The 22,037-nt window shown below is 45.8% G+C and overlaps 1 protein-coding gene across 1 annotated transcript in view; it reads left to right on the top strand.

Moving 5' to 3' along the window:
* ccdc3a (coiled-coil domain containing 3a) overlaps nucleotides 1–22,037 on the top strand; it is a 95,876-nt gene that overhangs the window by 2,301 nt on the left and 71,538 nt on the right. The window contains exon 2 of the mRNA XM_086010789.1: nucleotides 5,785–5,959. Within this exon, the coding sequence (XP_085866915.1) occupies nucleotides 5,785–5,959 (175 nt within the window). The remainder of the gene's footprint in view (nucleotides 1–5,784; nucleotides 5,960–22,037) is intronic.

Raw genomic sequence — 22,037 nt, 5'->3', positions numbered from 1 at the left:
CCTTTCAAACAGATGTACCACCAAACAAATCACCTACTTGCCTTTTGGGGAGACTTTTCATAGAATCATAGAATAAGACAGCGCAGAAGGAGGTCATTCGGCCCATCGTGCCTGTGCCGGCTCTTTGGTAGAGCTCTCCAATTAATCCCACTCCCCCACTCTTTCCCCATAGCCCTGCAAATTTTTCCCTTCAAGTATTTCTCCAATTCCCTTTTGAATGTTATTATTGAATCTGCTTCCACCGCCCTTTCAGGCAGCGCATTCCAGATCACAACAACTCGCTGCGTATTTTTTTTCCTCATGTCGCCTCTGGTTATTTTGCCAATCATCTTCAATCTGTCCCCTCTGGTTATCGACCCTTCAGTCACTGGAAACAGTTTCTCTTTATTTACTCTATCGAAACCCTTCATGATTTTAAACACCTCTATCAAATCTCCTCTTAACCTTCTCTGTTCTAAGGAGAACAACCCCAGCTTCTCCAGTCTCTCCACATAACTGAAGTCCTGCATCCCCGGTACCATTCTAGTAAATCTCTTCTGCACTCTCTCTAAGGCCTTGATATCCTTCCTAAAGTGCAGTGCCCAGAATTGAACACAATAGTCCAGCTGGGGCCTAACCAGTGTTTTATAAAGGTTTAGCATAACTTCCTTGCCTTTGTACTCTATGCCTCTATTAATAAAGCCAAGGATCCCGTATACTTTTTTAGCAGCCTTCTCAACTTGTCCAGACTTGTACATATACCCCCTGGTCACTCTTCCTGCACCTTTTTAAAATTGTACAATTTAGTTTATATTGCCTCTCCTCATTCTTCCTACCAAAATGTATCACTTCACACTTCTCTGCGTTAAATTTCATCTGCCATCTGTCTGCCCATTTCACTAGTCTGTCTATGTCCTCCTGAAGTCTGTTACTATCTTCCTCATTGTTTCAGCATCTGCGAGTTTCGTGTCATTTGCACACCTTGAATTTATGCCCTGTATACCCGAGTCCAGATTGTTAATATATATCAAAAAGAGCAGTGGTTCTAATACCGACCCCTGGGCAACATCACTGCACACTTCCCTCCAGCCCAAAAAACAACCATTCACCACTACTCTCTGCATTCTGTTCCTTAATGAATTTTATATCCATGCTTTTGTAAATGTCATATTTCTAATTTACTCCAAAAAGCAGTTTTCCTGAACTAAGTATTGTTATGTTTAACCATTGTAAACATATTTCTTGTATTAATTGTCATTGAGCTAAATTTTGTTTTTCAAATGTCAAAAACTAGCACAAATTAACTGGGCCATATGTTAGGAACTTGCAAAGTGAACCTGTCTAGTTCTCTCTTTGCATTTTGAGTAAAACATTTAGGGGGAGAAATTCGGTATCGCCCCGTTTGGGGCGCTAGTCCTGGCGATGCGCAAAGTTTAGCGCCAGGCGCAATTTAGTGCCACCTCGCACGATATTGGGTTGCAGCACCCCTGAAGGTGATTGCAGCGCTAAATCAGGCACTGCACGATACTCTTAAGGCGCTAACACGGCGGCGCAACCCAATTTCGCGGTGGCGGGGCGCAGCGCAGGTGCTGTCAATAATCACTTTCCCCGAGACACACTGGCGCCGGCAAGCTCTTAAAGGGCCGGGTCATCAGCCACGGGCACAGAGGATAGCCCTTCTCCCCGAGAAGCCAGCCTCCTGGGTGAGCCGGGGCCTCGAAGGTCTGCAACAGAAGTCTGGCGCAGGATGAAGGCGTCGTGGCTGCTGCCTGGGAACTGCGCATTCACTGCGAGGGTCACAGACCAGCTGGACATTCAAGGAATGGAACCCCTTGCGCTTGCGGAACTCCTCCAGATTCTCTACAGGCGCCCGCAAAGCCACGTGCGTGCAGTCAATGGCACCCTGCACCATGGGGAAGTCCGCTATTGCAGCGAAGCCCTCTGCGCGCTCCCGCTGCTTGTCCGGGGTCATTGGGAAGGAGATGTACTGCCGCCTCCTTTTAAACAGGGCATCAGTCACTTGACGGATGCAGCAATGTACCGCAAACTGCGAGATGTCGGCTATGTCCCCAGTTGCGGCCTGAAAGGAGCTGCTTGCATAGAAGTTCAGGGCAGCAGTCATCTTCACAGCCACCGACAGAGATGTCCTGCACCTTATCTGAGGCTGCAGATCTGGCTGAAGCAGGTGGCACAGCTCAGTCACCACCTCCTTTCTAAAGCGCAGCCTTCTGATACACTGCTCCTCCGACATGTTCAAGTAGGAAAACTGCTGTCGGAAAACCCTGCCAGTGTAAGGTCTGGTGTGGCGACGTCTGTTGGCCCTCCTCCGTCTGGCCATGCCTGCCCCTCTCTCCCTGCTTCTCAGTGCCCTTTCCCGATGATTCAGCAGCAGGACGTTCCCCTCCAATGCAGCCCCCATAATAAGTGCGCACAGGAAGTTTTCCTGTTGTAAAAGCTCACCAACAGCAAGGTGATGGTCAGAAGGCTGAAGTTCCTCTGCCAGCGCTGGCTCAGTGGTGAAATGGCTCGCAGTGTGCAGCCCAGCAACTCTCTGTAACTCTCGAAGAAGTTGTGAGCCAAAAAGGCTACCGCCTTTAAACCACACCAATCCCCTTTAAATAACACCCCTCCAGCCCGAGAGCGACTGGGGAAGGCTCCAGGTAAGCTGTCCTTATTAGCGCCAGGCGGTATGGAGGGGGGCGCCACTGAATTTCCGGTCCGGGGCGCCCAAAAGGCATTGCACACTCAAATGATGTCATAATCTGCCTGCGCCCATGAGCGGGCGCTAAGATTTAGCACTGGCGCTAAATGTCTGCTCAATGTGGGGAGAGGCACTGGGTTTGCTGCGCCCGGGCGCTAGTTGGTTAGCGCCCCACTTCTCGGCCTCTTTAGCCGCTAATCGGTGGCGCAACCAACTGAATTTCTCTCCCTAATCTTTGTTATTAGTGACAAAACACAGATTACTTCTTTAATATATTTACAAACAAATAGGTAGCGTATACTCCTTATACCTATAACAAGTGGCCTTACATTTTTTATCAGTCCATAATTACTGATCGTCTTGTGATTGAGGCATTCGGTACAGTCATAGTCTTATAACGTGCTGTGCACATTCCTAATCTGGTCGTTTAGCTTTTTGCTCCACAGAAAGCTGCTGATGACATTATGATTAAAAAAAATAAACACTGACATGCTGGAGGAGCAGAGGAGGCAACGCCCTGACTTATCGTGGCCTCCATCCTGAATCCAAGATGTCCGATAAGATAGTAGATGGCGGGCAATGAGTTATAAAGCAGTAAGCAGTAAGGCTTGGGTGACAACTTAATCTGCAAAAAGAAATGCTCAAATATTTTCTGAAAGTTAACGGATGCACAAGATCAAATTACATCCTTAAACTCATTCACTGCCAGACATTAGTTATTCTTAGTTTTATAGCCTTTTCATATAATATATATATTTGTTCTTGTTACTCCCCATCCCTGGTTGCCCAGAGAGCATTAAGAGTCAACCATGCATGTGTGACTGGAGCCACATGTAGCCGAGACCTGGTGAGGATGGTTGGCTCCCTTTCCTGAAGAACATTAGTGAACCACTTGGGTTTTTATGACAATCCAGCAGCTTTCGTTGTCATTTTCTAATCTTAGAAAAGAAAGACAGACTTGCAATTAATAAAGTGTCTTTCTCGACCACCGGACGTCCCAAAGCACTTTACAGCCAATGAAGTACTTTTTGAAGTGTAGTCACTGTTGTAATGTGGGAAACGCAGCAGCCAATTTGCGCACAGCAAGCTCCCACAAACAGCAATGTGAGAATGACCAGGTAATCTGTTTTTTTTAATGTTGGTTGAGGGATAAATATTGGCCCCAGGACACCAGGGATAACCTCCCTGCTCTTCTTCGCAATAATGCCACGGGATCTTTTACATCCACCTGAGAGGGCAGACGGGTCCTCGGTTTAACGTCGCATCCGAAAGATGGCGCCTCCGACAGTGCAGCGCTCCCTCAGCACTGCACCGGAGTGTCAGCCTAGATTTTTGTGCTGGAGTCTCTTGAGTGGGACTTGAACCCACAACCTTCTGACTCCGAGGCGACGGTGCTACCCACTGAGCCACGGCCTACAAATGACCAGATTTATTGAATTCAGTTTCCCAACTTGCCACGGTAGGTTTGAGCTCATGACCTCTGGGCTGCTAGCCCAGTACCATAACAATTAGGCTAAAATATTTAATTTTCTTTCCCCATAGGTAGCAGTTACAGTAGTCAGTATGATACAAATGGAAGATAATAAAGAAGATAGTGACCAGGATCAGGTAGCACTCTCGCCTCTGAGTCAGAAGGTTGTGGGTTCAAGTCCCACTCCAGAGACTTGAGCACAAAAATCTAGGCTGACACTCCAGTGCAGTGCTGAGGGAGTGCTGCACTGTCAGAGGCGTTGTCTTTCGGATGAGATGTTAAACCGAGGCCCCGTCTGCTCTCTCAGGTGGACGTAAAGGATCCCAGGGCACTATTTCGAAGAAGAGCAGGGGAGTTCTCCCTGGTGTCTTGACCAATATTTATCCCTCAATCAACATCACTAAAAACAGATGAGCTGGTCATTATCACTTGCTGTTTGTGGGAGCTTGCTGTGCGCAAATTGGCTGCTGCGTTTCCCACATTACAACAGTGACTACACTTTAAAAAGTACTTCATTGACTGTAAAGCACTTTGGGACATCCTGAGGTCATGAAAGGCGCTATAGAAATGCAAGTCTTTCTTTCTTCTGTTATATAACTCAGACTTTAGTAAAACTATACTAGGCAGTAAATGTGTGGAAAATATCTCTATTATTATTAAATCTTGTGTAAGGCGTGCGCTTTTTGTCCGCAAACTTTACTTCCTGTTATCACAATTTTTCATTGTGCTTCTCTGTCAATATTTGGCATTATAAACTGCTACGTCAGTATTTCCCAGTGCCGCAATGTTTCTGCAGGTTAAGGTCCCTACTACAACAACAACTTGTATTTATATAGCGGCTTTAACGTAGTAAAACGTCCCAATGCGCTTCACAGGAGTATTATAAGACAAAACTTTTACACCGAGCCACATGAGGAGATATTAGGACAGGTGACCAAGAGTTTGGTCAAAGAGGAAGGTTTTAAGGAGCGTCTTAAAGGAGGAGAGCGAGGCGGAGAGGTTTAGGGAGGGAATTCCAGAGCTTAGGGCCTCGGCAATAGAAGGCTACACCAGTGGAGTTTCTGAAGTCTCTCTCCCAAATCAGTTGTCATCTTGCACATCAAAGGTTACATTCATTCATTGACAGGGGGCAATGCCATTAATCAAAGTTTTTCCAACAATTCTGCTTATTGGAAAATCCCCCAAAAAGTTGAAATGAAAAATTATGAAATGTTTTAATTTACTTTAATTTCATAAGAATAAATTTAAATTCATTATTGATTTTTCAGTGGAGATTGGCACCCTGGCAGCAGCACCGGTTCAGCTTTAGAATTGGGGTTTTAATTTAGCTCTTTCTTCATGGGAGGGAACTCTTTCTGTGTTTGTCTTTTTTTTGATGACGCCTCTGAAGCACCTAGGGGCATTGTTCTATGTCAAAGGTGCTATATAAATGCAAGTTTTTGTTATTACAGGGGTATACGATAATCCTGCATGAAGGTAGTGTCTATTTTATCCTCAGCTTTATGTTTTTAAAATATTCTTTGCTACTTCATCACAGGGTGAAGTATCTACTGCGACCAGAACATCACTGTAGACCTCAACCTGTTGGTAATATTAATGTTGAAAAACTGCTGTTTTTGATTTTTTTTTGCAGGATGGACGACAATTATAACATACTTCCTCACGGAGTTAATTTCCAGGATGCTATTTTTCCAGACACAACTGAGAACAGGAAGATGTTTTCCAGTCTCTTCCAGTTCTCTAATTGCACTCAAGGGCAACATCTCCAAACGTACACCGCCGAGTGGGAAATCCAAGAGGATCACAGGGTAAGCTCGCCATCTGCTGGGCAGCTCCGTGGAGCATTTAGGCACTGTGGATTTTGGTAGTAAAATAAAGTTTCTGAATTATTATTATTGGTCGGAGGCCAAATATTCATACTGTCTCATTTTAACATTCTCCGCTATAAATCTAATGAATACTAATGCGTTTTAATGGAAATACAACCTTCTTGATTGAATGTGAAAGGATTCAAGTAGTTCAAAACAGGGTATCATTTATGAGTACTAAAAATAAATTGGTTCAATACGACATTCTTTTCTTTCCTGCTTATTTCATCAAACTGAAGGTCTTCTGATTCCAGTTAAGAGACTGCCGTACCTTGTTTACCAAAATTTTGCATTCTTAAAGAATCATAGGAATTTCCATCAGCAACAATGCTTTTTAATTGTAGTGAAAATATTGCAGCTTACTAGTGAATCTCCCACGGTAATTCTCAGCAGTGAATGAGCAAATGTGGTGTTCCATTCCTCTTACTATGCTCTGTAAATAGCCTTGGGATGTTTTGTGTGTCAAAGACACTAGACTGATGAGAGGGCTGTCCTATGAGAAGAGATTGGGTGGATTGGGCCTATACTCTCTGGAGTTTAGAAGAATGAGAGGTGATCTCATTGAAACATAGGCCTAAAAATTGGGTTGCTTTGGAGGGCGCTAATGGGACGCAAAGCAACTAGGGCGCGGCGCCGCCAACGCCTCCCGCGAAATTCAGCGGGAGATTAGTGGCGGTGGTAACCATTGGCGCCCTGCGATGCTGCGCCACCGGCGATGACATTATCGCCGCGCGCAGCGTCCCGCTCGCGCCCCGGCCACGATCTTCAGTAGCGCCCCCTGACTTATCGCTGGACACTATGTCTGACGGGGTCAGGGGGGGCCTACCTGCGGCCAGGGCGGCGCTAATTAAAGGGAAGGTGCTGGGTGGCCATTTTTGTTGCTAGCCGCCTGCCAGCATTTGCCCCCTCTGCCGTCCCTGGCCTCCTCTGAAGCCCCCCTTGCGGAGTGCCGGCTGCGCTCCGTCACCCCGGCACTTCTCTTGAGTGCCGGGCTCCTTTGCTGGCACTCCGACCCCTGGTGGCCCAGCTGGGCCCCGGGTCGCGCTGCGCTAGGCCCCTCCCCTTTAAGAAGGGGAGGAAGGCCTGCAGTACTGCGGCACGTAGCGCCGCGATATTCACTCGCAGCGCCCCAAGAGGGAGATGGGGTGCTTCCAGTAGCACCCCGCTCCCCTCTTGGGGCGCTACCGATGAATTTCGGCTGTGGAGGCGCTAATTTTTTCTGGGCACTCCGGTGAAGTTAGCACCGCAAAAGGGACGCGGCTCAATTTTTCCTCCATAAGATTCTGAGGGGGATTGACAGTGTAGATGCTGAGAGGTTGTTTCCACCGGGCTGGAGAGTCTAGAACCAGGGGGCATAGTCTCGGGATAAGGGGTCGACCATTTAAGACTAAGATGAGGAATTTCTACACTCAGAGGGTTGTGAATCTTTGGAATTCTCTGCCCCAGAGGGCTGTGGATGCTGAGTCATTGAGTATATTCAAGGCTGAGATCGATAGATTTTTGGACTCCAGGGGAATCAAGGGATATGGGGATCGGGCAGGAAAGTGGAGTTGAGGTCAAAGATCAGCCATGATCTTATTGAATGGCGGAGCAGGCTCGAGGAGTCGCATGGCTGACTCCTGCTCCTATTTCTTATGTTCTTAAGACACTAGACAAATGAATGTTGTTATTGTTATATTGTCGACGCTCTAAGCTGCAACAGCTAGCACCTGTCCCATTCCCAGTAGAGTCAGAGATGCTTCCCTTATCCCAACAGCATTTCATCCCTTTTTTTTTTTTCCCACAACACTCCCCCGCCCTCCTCATCTCTCTTCTGCCTTAACATGTTCTCTCTTCCCGCCCTTCAATAGGATTTCCCCCTCCAATGGATTCTTTCTCTCCACTCTCCACGAGCGGGTGTACATCCTTCGCTTTTCTCAGGGTTATGTCTGTTTCTCTCTTTCTCTCTTTCCCTGCCCCCCCACCCAATATCCCAATGTCTGTCTATTTGTCTCTTTCCATCACACCCTCAACCAGATCCTCAAGTGAGTCTTTCCGCTTCGCCCTTGGTTCCCCCCCTCCGCCCCCCACCCCCAGCCCCCCCCCCCCCCCCCCGCAGCCCCCAAGGGTCTTTCTCTCATTCCCTTCTCCATCCATCTGCAACAGTGTTTCTCTTTCTCCATCTCTTTTCTCTCCCTGTTTCCTGGGCAGCAACACTGCTGAAAAAATATTAAGTTGGGAACTTTTTCATTGGATATGGACTTCTACACATGTGCATGTCGCTTTTCCTTGCCCTTTCCTTCAATTCTTTGTCCTTCTCCCTCCTCCCTTGCTTTTTTCTTTCATCTAGGCTGACATTCCAGTGCAGTACTGAGGGAGCACTGCACTGCCGGAGGGGCAGTACTGAGGGAGCGCCACACTGCCGGAGGGGCAGTACTGAGGGAGCGCCGCACTGTCGGAGGGGCAGTACTGAGGGAGCGCCGCACTGTCGGAGGGGCAGTACTGAGGGAGCGCCGCACTGTCGGAGGGGCAGTACTGAGGGAGCGCCGCACTGTCGGCGGGGCAGTACTGAGGGAGCGCCGCACTGTCGGAGGGGCAGTACTGAGGGAGCGCCGCACTGTCGGAGGGGCAGTACTGAGGGAGCACTGCACTGTCGAAGGTGTTGTCTTTTAGATGAGATGTTAAACCAAGGCCCCATCTGCTTTCTCAAGTGGATGTAAAGTTCCCATGGCACTATTTCAAAGAAGAGCAGGGGCGTTCTCCCTGGTGTCCTGGGGCCAATATTTATCCCTCAATCAACATAAAAAAAAACGGATTACCTGGTCATTCTCACATTGCTGTTTGTGGGAACTTGCTGTGTGCAAATTGGCTGCTGCATTTCCTACATTACAACAGTGACTCCACTTCAAAAAGTACTTCATTGGCTGTAAAGCGCTTTGAGATGTCTGGTGGTCATGAAAGGCGCTATATAAATGCAAGTCTTTTTCATTTATTTTAACTTTTTCTTTTCCCCCCTTTCTTGCTCTTTTGTTTCACCTCTCTGTTTCCTGTTTCTTTCTGTAATGCTTTCACCTCCTATTTCTTGTAGCATTTACACTGCAGCATGGGGAGATTGAGAGAGGGAAGGGCTGGGGTATGAAAATAAACCAGAGAGAGAGAGACTGGGAGAAAGGAGGGACACACTTCTGGGAATTGTATTCCTGGACAGGAGGCTGGGAGGTGGACAGAGAAACTCTAGCAGGAGAGGATGGCTGCTTTGTGTCTTTGTAGGAATTGTAGTCCTGGAACATTGACAGACAAACTAAAGAAAGAAAGAACTTGCATTTATATAGCACCTCAAAATGTCCCAAAGTACTTCACAGCCAATGATGTATATTTAAAGTGTTGCAATGTAGGGAAAATTAATACACAATTTGCCTAGTTATTTGCTGGGGAGAGGGTATGTCAGAAGTCTAAGGGCTGGATTTTCATTCAGCAGTCGGGAAGGAAGCGGGGCTACAACTTTCGGGTTTTAGTCCCGCCTCCATCGACGTCCGGCCAATCTACGTGATTTTCCCTTGATTGACCTTGTTAAGCCCGCCCAGTGGGCTCAACAGGCCAATTAAGGACCACCTGGCAACAGATGATGTCACAGACTGAAATTTCATCTGTCAAGAATTTTTGACAGATGAAATATCCGTGTTTCACAGCTGTTTGAAGCTGTCAAACACTGACAGTCTGACTTCTAACCTGAGTCATTCTACGCAGACTCAGTTAGAACTCTCACTGGCACTGAAAGCTGAAGGCTGTCACTTTTGACAGATTGCAGCCATTCTGCTTTCAGTGCCAGCTAAGTGATGGGCTCCCGACGCCTACAGGAAGAAAGGCTGTTAAGGTAAGTACAGGTAATTTAAACTTCTTTACACACTTTAGACACACCAAACACACTTACCTTTGCACTCATGCACCCATCACTCACCTGAACACCGACATCTCGACCCCTCCAAGTCCTTCAACCCGATGGCCCGCCTGCTCTAACCTGGCGTGGTTTGGAGCCGTCGGGAATCCCACACGAAACCCCTCAAAATAGGGATTAGGCTAAAAACTGCCTGTTAACTACCTGTTAACAGGCAGTTAATTGGCACTAATCCCTTCCCGCCTCGGGTCGGCGGGTCCCAGTGCGGGGCGGGTACCGGCCTCCTCTGAAACTTGCGTGGAGGCGGGTTTTAGGCGGGATGGTGTCGGGACCCCCGAATTTGGGATTTTTGCCCCCCGCCCGCCTAAAAGCCCGCCTCACGGCACACTGAAAATCTAGGCCTTAGGGCAGACACGCTGATTCGTACTGCTTGTGGAAGAGATGCTGTCTAGTGGTTGGAGCGAAGTTTATAGTTAAGTTGCTGTTTATTTTGGGGTGGGGAAATGAAAAAAAAAAAAAAAATTCTGGGGTGTATAGTGGGATGGATGAGGAACTGTCATGGCAGCTGTATCTGATGATAGGGGATTACATTGAAATTGAGGAGGCATGTTTTACATAATATGATTGGCGAATAATAAAAGGTGAAAATGTTGAGTATATCCAAGGCTGAGATCGATAGATTTTTGGACTCTAGGGGGAATCGAGGGATATGGGGATCGGGCGGGAAAGTGGAGTTGAGGTCGATGATCAGTCATGATCTTGTTGAATGGCGGAGCAGGCTCGAGGGGCCGTGTGGCCGACTCCTGCTCCTAATTCTTATGTTCTTAAAATAACTGATCATAAGGTAGAAAAACGGAGACAATCATATAACCAACAAGGAAGAAGAGGAGCGATGGACAGACCTGACAATCATGACATAGCAGGCCACGACAACATGATTCAATATTATCCCAAGTTTAACTTGTATTATGGAAAGTGACTAATAATCTAACGCAGACTTTAGGCACTATAATTGTGGTAAAATCTATAACCTAGAAAGACGTAGAAACATTAAGCACAGGCGTCATCACAGATGCCTACAATGGAAGTAGGATCCATGATTAGGCTGGCATTTTCTGTTCTATCCTTCCAGTTTTCCATATATGTACCCACATATTTAATTTAAACAATGGATTGATTTACAAAAATCATCATGCTTGCAACTTTTACACTGTGAATGAATGCAAGCAAAATTTTTAATGCAGTCATTTTTAATGTAAAGACTGATGCCTCTTGATCAGAATTGATTTTGTCATAAACTATTGGAAAGCAGAATCAAAATAGACGTGGGCTTATTCAAGGACGATGTTTATCTTCCATTGCCTTTCATTGTCAGCCATGGCTCAGTGGGCAGCACGCTCGCCCCTGAGTCAGAAGGTTGTGGGTTCAAGTCCCACTCCAGAGACTTGAGCACAAAAATCCAGGCTGACACTCCCAGTGCAGTACTGAGGGAGCGCTGCACTGTCGGAGGTGCCGTCTTTTGGATGAGACGTTAAACCGAGGCCCCGTCTGCTCTCTCAGGTGGACGTAAAAGATCCCATGGCCACTACAGGTAGACTACCCTTTATCCGGACTTCCGAAAACCGAAACCCTCTAAAAACCGAAGGTTTTTTCGTTCAGCGTAAGTCGTGCGTAGGAACGAAAAAACCTTCGGTTTTTAGAGGGTTCCAGTTTTGGAAGTTCGGATAAAGGGTAAGTCGCGCGCACGACCCCCCGCCGACCCCGACAACCGCCGACCCCGCCAGCCCCGACAACCGCCGACCCCCCCCCGCGGACCCCGCCGGCCCCGACAACCGCCGACCCCCCCGCCGGCCCCGACAACCGCCGACCCCCCCGCGGACCCCGCCGGCCCCGACAACCGCCGACCCCCCCCGCCGGCCCCGACCCCCGCCGACCCCGACTGACTTACGCTGAGCGTCAGCGTAAGTCGTGCGCACGACCCCCCGCCGACCCCCCCCCCCCCCCGCGGACCCCCGCCGACCCACCTTCCGAAATCCGAAATTCTCCTTTATCCGAAACTCGGCTGGTCCCGAGGTTTTCGGATAAAGGATAGTCTACCTGTATTTCGAAGAAGAGCAGGAGTTCTCCCCGGTGTCCTGACCAATATTTATCTCTCAATCAACATCACTGAAAACAGATAATCTGGTCATTATTACGTTGCTGTTTGTGGGAGCTTGCTGTACGCAAATTGGCTGCCTCGTTTCAACAGTGACTACACTTCAAAAAGTACTTCATTGGCTGTAAAGCGCTTTGGGACGCCTGGTGGTCGTGAAAGGCGCTATATAAATGCAAGTCTTTCTTTCAAGTAGTCTTGTCTGCTTAATAAATGAGAACTACATATGATGGCAAAATAAATAACTGATTAAGCCTTTGACAGTGAATGAAGAACCTGGTCATTCCTAATCTGTTCTGGTCATCTGATTTCAGTGCTTCAAGCAACTGCATAAATAATTCTATTATACATGTTTGTTATTTGGTTAGGCAGTGAGTTTGAAATGTTTATTCTAGAAGCAATAGTTTCACCTCGGACGAAGTAGCTGTCATTCAAAATCATGTTACATTGGAATCCAATCATTAACACGGCACAGTGTAAAAAGCTGCCCAGTTTTTATAGTTGTAGTGCTTAATGCTGCCAGAAATCAGTACTGTAGCCAACACTAATATAATCTGCTCCTGAAAACATTTTAGCAATCAGCAGGAATTTGCAAAAAGGAAATTTTAAATTGTAAAACTGGTTTAGTTGTCCTTGATCAATAAGTTGTCTGCCATGCCATAAGGAATCACAGGCACTCCATCGCGAAGATATTCGAATTGCCTCCTCTCCCCCAAAGCAGGCTGATTTCATCCACTCATAATACAACCTGTCCTCATCTCAAATGCAGTCCGCCTAATTTGACTTTTATCACTTCACATAAATATTACATCAGTCTTTATAGAGATATCTTTAAATAATAAATCACAGTAATATACAGATGAATAAGATAATATGAGCAACTATATATTATAAATAATAAACAGAAAATGCTGGAAATACTCAGTGGGTGAGGCAGCATCTGTGGAGAGAGAGAAACAGAGTCAATGTTTCTGGTCGATGATCTTTCGTTAGACCTGCTGAGTATTTCCAGCATTTTCTGATTTTATTTCAGATTTCCAGCATCCGCAGTATTTTGCCTTTTGCATACCACAAAGCCCCCCGAGATATCTGCGCTCCTCTAATTCTGCCCTCTTGTGCATCCCTGATTATAAACACTCCACCATTGGCGGCCGTGCCTTCTGCTGCCGAGGTCCTAAGCTCTGGAATTCCCTCCCTAAACCTCTCTGCCTCTCTACCTCTCTTTCCTCCTTTTAGACGCTCCTTAAAACCTACCTCTTTGACCAAGCATTTGGTCCTCTGCCCTAATATCTCCTTATGTGGTCCGCTGTCAAATTTTTTGTCTTGTAATACTCTTGTGAAGCGCCTTGGGATGTTTTACTACGTTAAAGGTGCTATATAAATACAAGTCGTCGTCGTCGTTGTTATTATAACATTATTGCCCACATTACAACAGTGACTACACTTCAAAAAGTACTTCATTGGCTGTAAAGCTCTTTGGGCGTCTGGTGGTCGTGAAAGGCACCGTAGACATACAAGTGTTTCTTTTTTATATTATAAAACTGTGTTAAAGGATATGAAATGTCTACCAATGACCACTTGGACTTTCACACAGCTTTTAAGAGCCCAGGCTGTTTCCAAAATGACAGCAGCTTCAAGCCAACACCCGCAGAACTGCTAAGACCCAGAGCACTCAACAGCAGCCCATTCCTGTCCAGCTATACATTTGTGCAAATGACACGATGACACCAAAGCTCAGCAAGATGTCAACAGATCAGGATGTTTACAGACCAAATATTTTTGTTTGCAAGCAAGAAAAATGAGAATACACATGGCCTTTCAACTGTGCTTCATTAGCAATCCCTGTAACAAATCCTGTTCGATCTAAGGGATCTAAGCCGAGCAAACATTGCTAAAGGGGTTAACAGATATGCACTAATCTTTGTAGGATAAAACGGGTTTAAACACTAGGGGGTTGTAAGGTTATGGCCCCTGAACAAATAAGGATGTAAGTGTGTCCTTGTAAAAATTCCTTACAATTCCTAAAGGAACACACCGCAATTTAGTACTAATGTAAAATCCTGCAAGAAAAATCTTATTAAGATTCAGATAAAAGTATTAGGCAGAGCCTTATATATGTATTAATATGTTTCTTTTTGTGTGGTGCCCAGTATTTTTGAACCAATACAGTGCGGTACTGAAGGAGCGCTGCATGGCTGACTCTCAATAACATGCTCCTCAACATCATAACCCCGCTGAGCTTCAGGCCCAGGTGCCCTGCATTATGAGGTGTTGAGGCCTAAAGCCTACAGTGCCAAATAAAGACTGCGCATCAAAATGTGCCTTGGAAACACTTGCAATGCACCGAGCCTATGCATGTGTTGTTCGCAGGGTTCATTAGGCCCCACAAATATGGTGGGTTATAATTTACGGCACCTACGGGTGCGTACGTGCCCATAAGGGCCACGCAAGTTCCGGGTTTAGGCGAACGAAGCGCATGCGCTACAACCTGGAACCTGCGATCTGTCAAGAATCTTGACAGATCCTCCGCATCCCCGGGAGAAGGGCGCGCGCGGGCGGAGAGTTGCGATATTTGCCCCACTTCTGCCCAGCGAATGCCCGTGAAATTCTTACGCCTGGTTTGAAAAAGTTTTTTAAAAGTTTAAAAAAACATAAAAATAAAACTATCAATAATTTAAACATTAAAAAACCTGCAAAATAAGGTAATGTTATTTTTAGCCCCTTTAAAATATTTAAATTTATTTTTCAAAAAATTAAATTTTTGTTTTAAGTATTTAATTAAATGCCATTTTAATTCATTTAAAATATGTGATTTATTTATTTGCTGTCTAAGTGTATTTTTGGGGTGTCCCCATTCATGCTCACGGGGTTTCTGTACTTACGGAACCTCCATATGTATGAATGGGGATTCCCTTCAGTCATTGGTTGGGCCGGCCCACGTGATCCCAGGGGCGCTCACGATCCGCCTGAACCCCCGGGATACGCGGGGCCTCTACCCGCGGGTACCCGGAGAGGCCCAGGACCGCGAGTCTCCGTGGATCCCGAGGCACCAGGTACGCGGGCATTTCATTTGCGGATCGGAGGCGTTTCCCGCGGGAATCTTCCGACCGCAAACTCTGGGCCTGTGGTGTTTCAAGAACGCTCAGATGCTCCATGTCCGCACACAGCATGGTAGGGTAGATTTTCAACTTGCCACCATCAATATCAAGGGAAATGCAAGTTCTTTCTTTTTCTCTCTTTCTCTCACTTTCTTTTCTTTCTCTCTTTTTTTTCTTTTCTTTTCTTCTTTCCTTTCTTTCTTTCACTCTTTCCTTCTCGCCTTTCTTTCTTTCTCACTTATTTTCTTTCTTTCTTTCTCACTTTCTTTCTTTTTGTTTTACGCTTGCCAATCTCTTTTTCCAGTTATTCAGCGTCCATTCAGTAGCAGGACAGCTTCACAAAGGTGCGAGGAAAATGGATGCTGAATCAAAGAAGGAAGGATTAGGCGGGGTGACCAAAGGACCTTTAGGAGCTGTTGCTTTCTCCCCCACCCCACCCCACCCGCCAACTTTTGCGCTCCCAGTACGTCGTGTGCTATGTGCTGGAGTGGTACTTTTAAAACACAAATTAACTGACCTCATGCTATCTGGTGTGGTCAGTTGTCTGCACTGCTGGTACACCTTCACATTGCAGTAACTAAAAGCATACATAGATATTAAAGGGGTGTGAATGATGCCGTAGGTTAAAACATGTCCTTTCACTTCTGTGCCCTGGTATTGAATCCAGCTGGAGAGATATGGTGAAAGTCTCCTTCTAAATACTAAATTTGTCTTCATTCAGAAAAGCTGCTATGATCATTGCAGAGGGAAAAAACAAATGGTAGTGTGATGTGAGAGAACCTAAAGGCAAATTGGAAAAATAAAACCAACGGGGAGATACATTTTAAGAACTGTTGGATGATTTGCGTACTCCCCTCGTATGGCTTCATTCTCATTTAGTCTACACTTTTCATCAGCAGAAACGTGGTTGTTTTTTCACTTGCTTCACTCAGCGAAGTTGATAAGCTTCAACATTTGTCTTGCAACTCAACTTTGTTTTAATATTCTGAAATGAGTGCCGTTTTCCTCCTGTCCTATAGACTCAAGCTCATACTAAATAAACTGGATTAGAACCAAGCAATGGTGTGGTCACACATACTCATCATACCATGCACTCTTGGTGTAATAGCCGTGGCTCAGTGGGCAGCACTCTCGCTTCTGAGTCAGAAGGTTGTGGGTTCAAAGTCCCACTTCAGAGACTTGAGCACAAAAATCAAGGCTGACACTCCAGGGCAGTGCTGAGGGAGTGCTGCACTGTCGGAGGTGCCGTCTTTCGGAAGAGACATTAAACCAAGGCCCCGTCTGCTCTCTCAGGTGGATGTAAAAGATCCCATGGGCACTATTTCGAAGAAGAGCAGGGGAGTTATCCTTGGTGTCCTGAGGCCAATATTTATCCCTCAATCAACATCACTAAAACAGATTATCTGGTCATTATCGCATTGCTGTTTGTGGGAGCTTGCTGTGCGCAAATTGGCTGCCGCGTTTCTTACACTACAATAGTGACCTCGCTTCAAAAAGTACTTCATTGGCTGTAAAGCGCTTTGAGACATCCGGTGGTCGTGAGAGGCGCTGTAGAAATGTAGGCTTTTTTCTTTCAAATGAAATAAGCACAAATTCTCTCAATATGCCACTAATATTTATGTATGCTAAAACAAACAGAGGTTGATATTTAACTTGGACAATCTAACTTAAATGTGCTCACAGCATTGGATTAAGTGGATTGTTCTGACTTGTAATTTTCTCCCCTCCTTGCCCTTTACTCCCATTTTCTAATCACACCCCCCTGGCCTATTTAGTGAGGCTTGAAAGAACCTGCAGCGACGGCAGTGGTCTTACAGTTCCACATATGGAAAGCATATTCCCTCTGCATGCTATAGAGCGAATTTTGCACTCCTGGCTCAAAAAGCTGCTGAAGTCAGAACGGCGGGGAGCTGCCAGCTGATATCACCAGCAAAGCTCACAAATAGTCTGTAAATAAACCTGCGCCACTGGAGCCTGACGTGGGAGCGCAGTGGGTTAAATCACAAAAGCATGCAGCCCTGAAAAGGTCGCTGCTCAATATTAAAGGGATGCAGCCACTTAAACAAAAGCTGCACATGTGGGAGAGAACATTGTTTCGAGGCTTTTTACAGACTCAAAAAACTATTATAAAAAGTTTCCAACTGTGTGGAGGGGGAGTGAACAGCAAAGCTGAAATGAGGGAAAACCTAAATATAAAGACAGGAAATGGCATCTGTTACCAAAAAAAAATCAGAAATATGTTAAAAAAAAATCTAATAAAAACCATAACAGTATTGAAAACATTGGGGAGAAAAATACAAAAACTTACAACAACAACTTGTATTTATATAGCGCCTTTAACGTAGTGAAACATCCCAAGGCGCTTCACAGGAGTATTATAAGGCAAAAAATTTGACACCGAGCCACATAAGGTTAAATTAGGGCAGGTGACCAAAAGCTTGGTCAAAGAGGCAGGTTTTAAGGAGCGTCTTAAAGGAGGAAAGAGAGATGGCATGGCGGAGGGGTTTAGGGAGGGAATTCCAGAGCTTAGGGTCCAGCAACAGAAGGCATGGCTGCCAATGGTGGAGCGATTATAATCAGGGATGCTCAAGAGGCCAGAATTAGAGGAGCGCAGATATCTCGGAGTGTGGGGTGGGGGGAGGGGGGTGGCTGGAGGAGGTTACAGAGATAGGGAGGGGCGAGAGGCCATGGAGGGATTTGAAAACGAGGATGAGAATTTTGAAGTCGAGGCGTTGGTTAACCGGGAGCCAATGTAGGTCAGTGAGCACAGGGGTGATGCATAGTGTGTAGCAATTTAAGAGTTAATTCACACATGGTGCTTCCCCCTTGCTCCCATTCCAAATGGGTACGTAGGGGGGAAAAAAGAGCAAAGCTGGAGCAAAAGCTGCAAAATTGTGCTCGGTATTCATTTAAATATTTTGGCAACAAATCTTGGGGAATAATGAGGCTGAGGTTGAAATGGATACAAGAATTTCAGCACACAAAATACAGCAGTTTGCAAAATTGCAGCCGAGTCAGAGATTGCTGCAAAATCCACTCTCCCAATTTTCCCTGGCCCAGTTGTGTGCCTGCTCTTCTGGCACAGTTGACCAGAGAATCGGCCTTTTCCTGTGCATAATGACATTGTAAATACATTTACAAAAATATTTCATTACACTTAACGCACAAAGGAAATTTCTCCCCTTGGTGAGTTTCTGATCATACAATTGAGCATACGACAGTAACAGATGATTCAAAAAACTATTGATCGACAAATGATTGTTGCACTGTGACAGAAAAAAAGAAACTTGCATTTCTATAGCGCCTTTCACAACCATCGGACGTCCCAAAGCGCTTTACAGCCAATGAAATACTTTTTGAAGAGTAGTCACTGTTGTAATGTAGGAAACACAGCAGCCAATTTGCGCACAGCAAGCTCCCACAAACAGCAACGTGATAATGACCAGATAATCTGTTTTTCAATGATTTTGATTGAGGGATAAACATTGGCTCCAGGACACTGGGGATAACTCCCCTGCTCTTCTTTGAATAGTGCCATGGGATCTTTTACATCCACCTGAGAGAGCAGACGGGGCCTCGGTTTAACGTCTCATCTAAAAGACAGTGCGGCACTCCCTCAGCACTACACTGGAGTGTCAGCCTAGATTTTTGTGCTCAAGTCTCTGGAGTGGGACTTGAACCCACAACCTTCTGACTCAGAGGCGAGCGTGCTGCCCACTGAGCCACAGCTGACATTTAAACGTCCTGTTCCTTGCCCGAGAAACGAACCGTGAGAGCGCTGAAATCCAAGCCACTAGACCACCAGGGAAGTTTGGACTTTGATCAGTACAGATTTAATTAAACCCCGTATTATATTATGTACCTCGACAGAATTTTGACTTTCCTTGAACCTAGTAAGTAAATAACAGTTTTACAAAAAAAATTGACATCAAAATGGTTACAGCATGACATCTTCACAAATACAGCTTAGCTACGAAATGGGGCTGTAACTTACAGCAGCCAGCAGAACCTGCGCAGGCAATGTGACAGAGTGAAAATTAATGCTGCGATACCAAATGTTACATGTTTTTGCAGCTGTTTCTTACCTCTTTGAAAATTCTAGTGCAGTTCCATTGTGCAAGAAATGAAGCCGCAGCCAAGAGATTTTGGGTGAAACTGGAAGTCTGAGTGCTACTAGTAATGGTCATCAGGGAGCACAGATAAATATATTTTTAACAACATGTACAATCATATTATACCTCAGTTTCTTTTGCCTGCTTGTATTTTAAGATTGGACGTGCTGTAAGGTCCTAATTGAAAACTTACTAAAATTGAATATATCAATTTTATTAAAAAAATTTTTTTTACTGCTACGACTCTGGTTGACTCATCATCTAATTTTTCCCTACCCTCTTCTAGAGCAGCATTTTGATCTGCTGCTCATTTTCCTCCTCTCCCCCTTCGCCGCCGGGCAACAGACAGTCGTGGGGATTCTCGGGTGCAAACGTTGCGTTTCTCCACGACATAATAGCCCTGATTCTCCAAGTTGTGTTGGCAGCGTGCATCCTTGCCGATGGCGGGCAGAGGTTGGAAAAATCAAGCCTCCGATTTGCTGCATGCCACATGTCGTGACATATGATTTTTGGGTCTATAGGAAGGCGCACGTCTTATTAACATGGAACACATTATCAGTGTTTCCTGTAATCTTTTGGGGGGGGGGCGCCGTGGGGCCCCTTTAACGGGTTGCATAGCCCATTCAAAATTCCGCGCATGTGTGGTTTTTTCAATTTAAAAGCTGGCTGTGCGGGACTCTTGGAGCGCCGTGCGGCCGCGCAGCTTGAAGGGAATGTTGCACGCATTGATATTTGGTCCCACCTGGAACTTCCTGTTTTCAGGAGAGGCTTCGCCAACAGAGCAGATCTCGTCTTCTGTGTCTCCACTTGGCCGCTGTGAACTTCTCTGCTGCCAATACAGCGTATCCGTTGATACCAAGCTGCAACCTCACTATATTTTAGGCTCCCTGTACAACTCGGGGTTGTTTTAGTGTGCTCTGTCCTCTGTGCTGCTGGAACAGCTGGGCCTGTGCCATGGGCCAATACAATCTCATTTTTTGCCATTCTTGTAAAATTAGGGCTAATACATATCAGATTAATTGGCTTTACCCAACAAGAACTTCATATTGCTTTATTTTTACTTGCTCCTTTTTATGCTAAGCTGCGTTATTTCTTTATTCTTTTCATTCTTGTGTTTTAAATGTATTGCTTTGTATCTCTATTTCTACAATGGAGCTCGGAAGAACATAATAACAAGAATTGGGAGCAGGAGTCGACCATACGGCCCCTCGAGCCTGCTCCGCCATTCAGTAGGATCATGTCTGATCATCGACCTCAACTCCACCTTCCCACCCAATCCCCATATCCCTTGATTCCTCTAAAGCCCAAAATCTATCGATCTCAGCCTTGAATATACTCAATGACTCAGCATCCACAGCCCTCTGGGGTAGAGAATTCCAAAGATTCACCACCCTCTGAGTGAAGAAATTCCTCCTCATCGCAGTCCTAAATGGCCGACCCCTTATCCTGAGACTGTGACCCCTGGTTCTAGATCTCCAGCCAGCTAAAAGAATGAATTGATTATATCTTTTCTGTTTTCAAAGTAGATATAATGATGAATAGCACCAAAGAACAAATGCAATCCAGTTGACTTCAGATAACTAATCCAAACATTGAAACCCTGTGCACCACATAATTTCCCATTCACTCCTATCACACAAAGGGCAGGATTTTTATTGAGCCGTGGAGGCATGTGGGGGGTTAAAATCTTGAAATCGGGGGGCACAAACCCACCCGTCTCCATGCCAGTTTCAAAGGAGGCGGGTACCCGACCTGTGCTGGGACCCGCCTCCCCGAGGCGGGAAGGGGATTAGTGCCAATTAACTGCCCGTTAACAGGCAGTTTTTAGCCTAATCCCTATTTTCATTGAAGTGTGGGATTCCCGACGGCTCCAAACCACGCCAAGTTAGCGAGGCGGGCCGTCTGGCTGAAGGGCTTGGAGGGGTCGAGATGTCCGGTGTTCAAGTGAGTGATGGGTGCATGAGTGCAGAGGTAAGTGTATTTGGTGTGTGTAAAGTGTTTAAAGAAGTTTTACTTACCTTTACAGCCTTCCTTCCTTCAGGTCTCGGGAGTCCCTCATCTCACCGGCACAGAAAGCAGAATGGCCGCGAGCTGTCAAAAATTGCAGCATTCAGCTTTCTGTTCTGGAGAGATCTCTAAATCATCCTGAGAGGAAGGAATTAACTTAGTGTACAGATTGTCAGTGTTTGACCGCTTCAAACAGCTGTTGAACGCTGATATTTCATCTGTCAAAAGGTCTTGACAGATGAAATGTCAATCTGTGACGTCACCTGTTGCCGAGTGGCCCTTGATTGGCCTGCTGAACCCGCTGGGCGGGCTCAACAAGGTCAATCAAGTCAAAATCGTGTGGGTTGGCCACAACTCGATGGAGGCGGGACTACAACCCCAAAAGTTGTAGTCCCGCCTCCTCAATGAAAATCCAGCCCTTTAAAGACTCTGACCCAGACATAAATCTATAATCCCAATTAAAACTCAAAATACAATTCAATCTATTTGCGTTTTCTTCAATTGGCACACGGGTGTCAGTCAGCGCAGTGCTTCGTCATTGTTCACATGTTCTTGTAATAAAAATAATTATTTTTTTGAATAATGAAAGTGTCTGAAAATAGATTCAACCACAATTAAATGATTAGGTGCATGGAGGTATGCAATGGAGATTTATTTTTATGTTCATAGTTTCTCTGTGGAATCCTGATCCAAGCATAACATTGCTTTGTAGGAATCGACCGATCCCTAACTGAAGCACTGAGGTCGAGTCAGTTCAATAAATCAACCGAATTTA

This window comes from Somniosus microcephalus, chromosome 17 (genome assembly GCF_052327205.1).
Source record: "Somniosus microcephalus isolate GS21.2 chromosome 17, FLI_Smic_1.0, whole genome shotgun sequence".
NCBI lineage: Eukaryota > Metazoa > Chordata > Chondrichthyes > Squaliformes > Somniosidae > Somniosus > Somniosus microcephalus.
The sequence above is the reverse complement of the archived record's forward strand: the minus strand, read 5'-3'. Positions and strand labels throughout refer to the sequence as shown.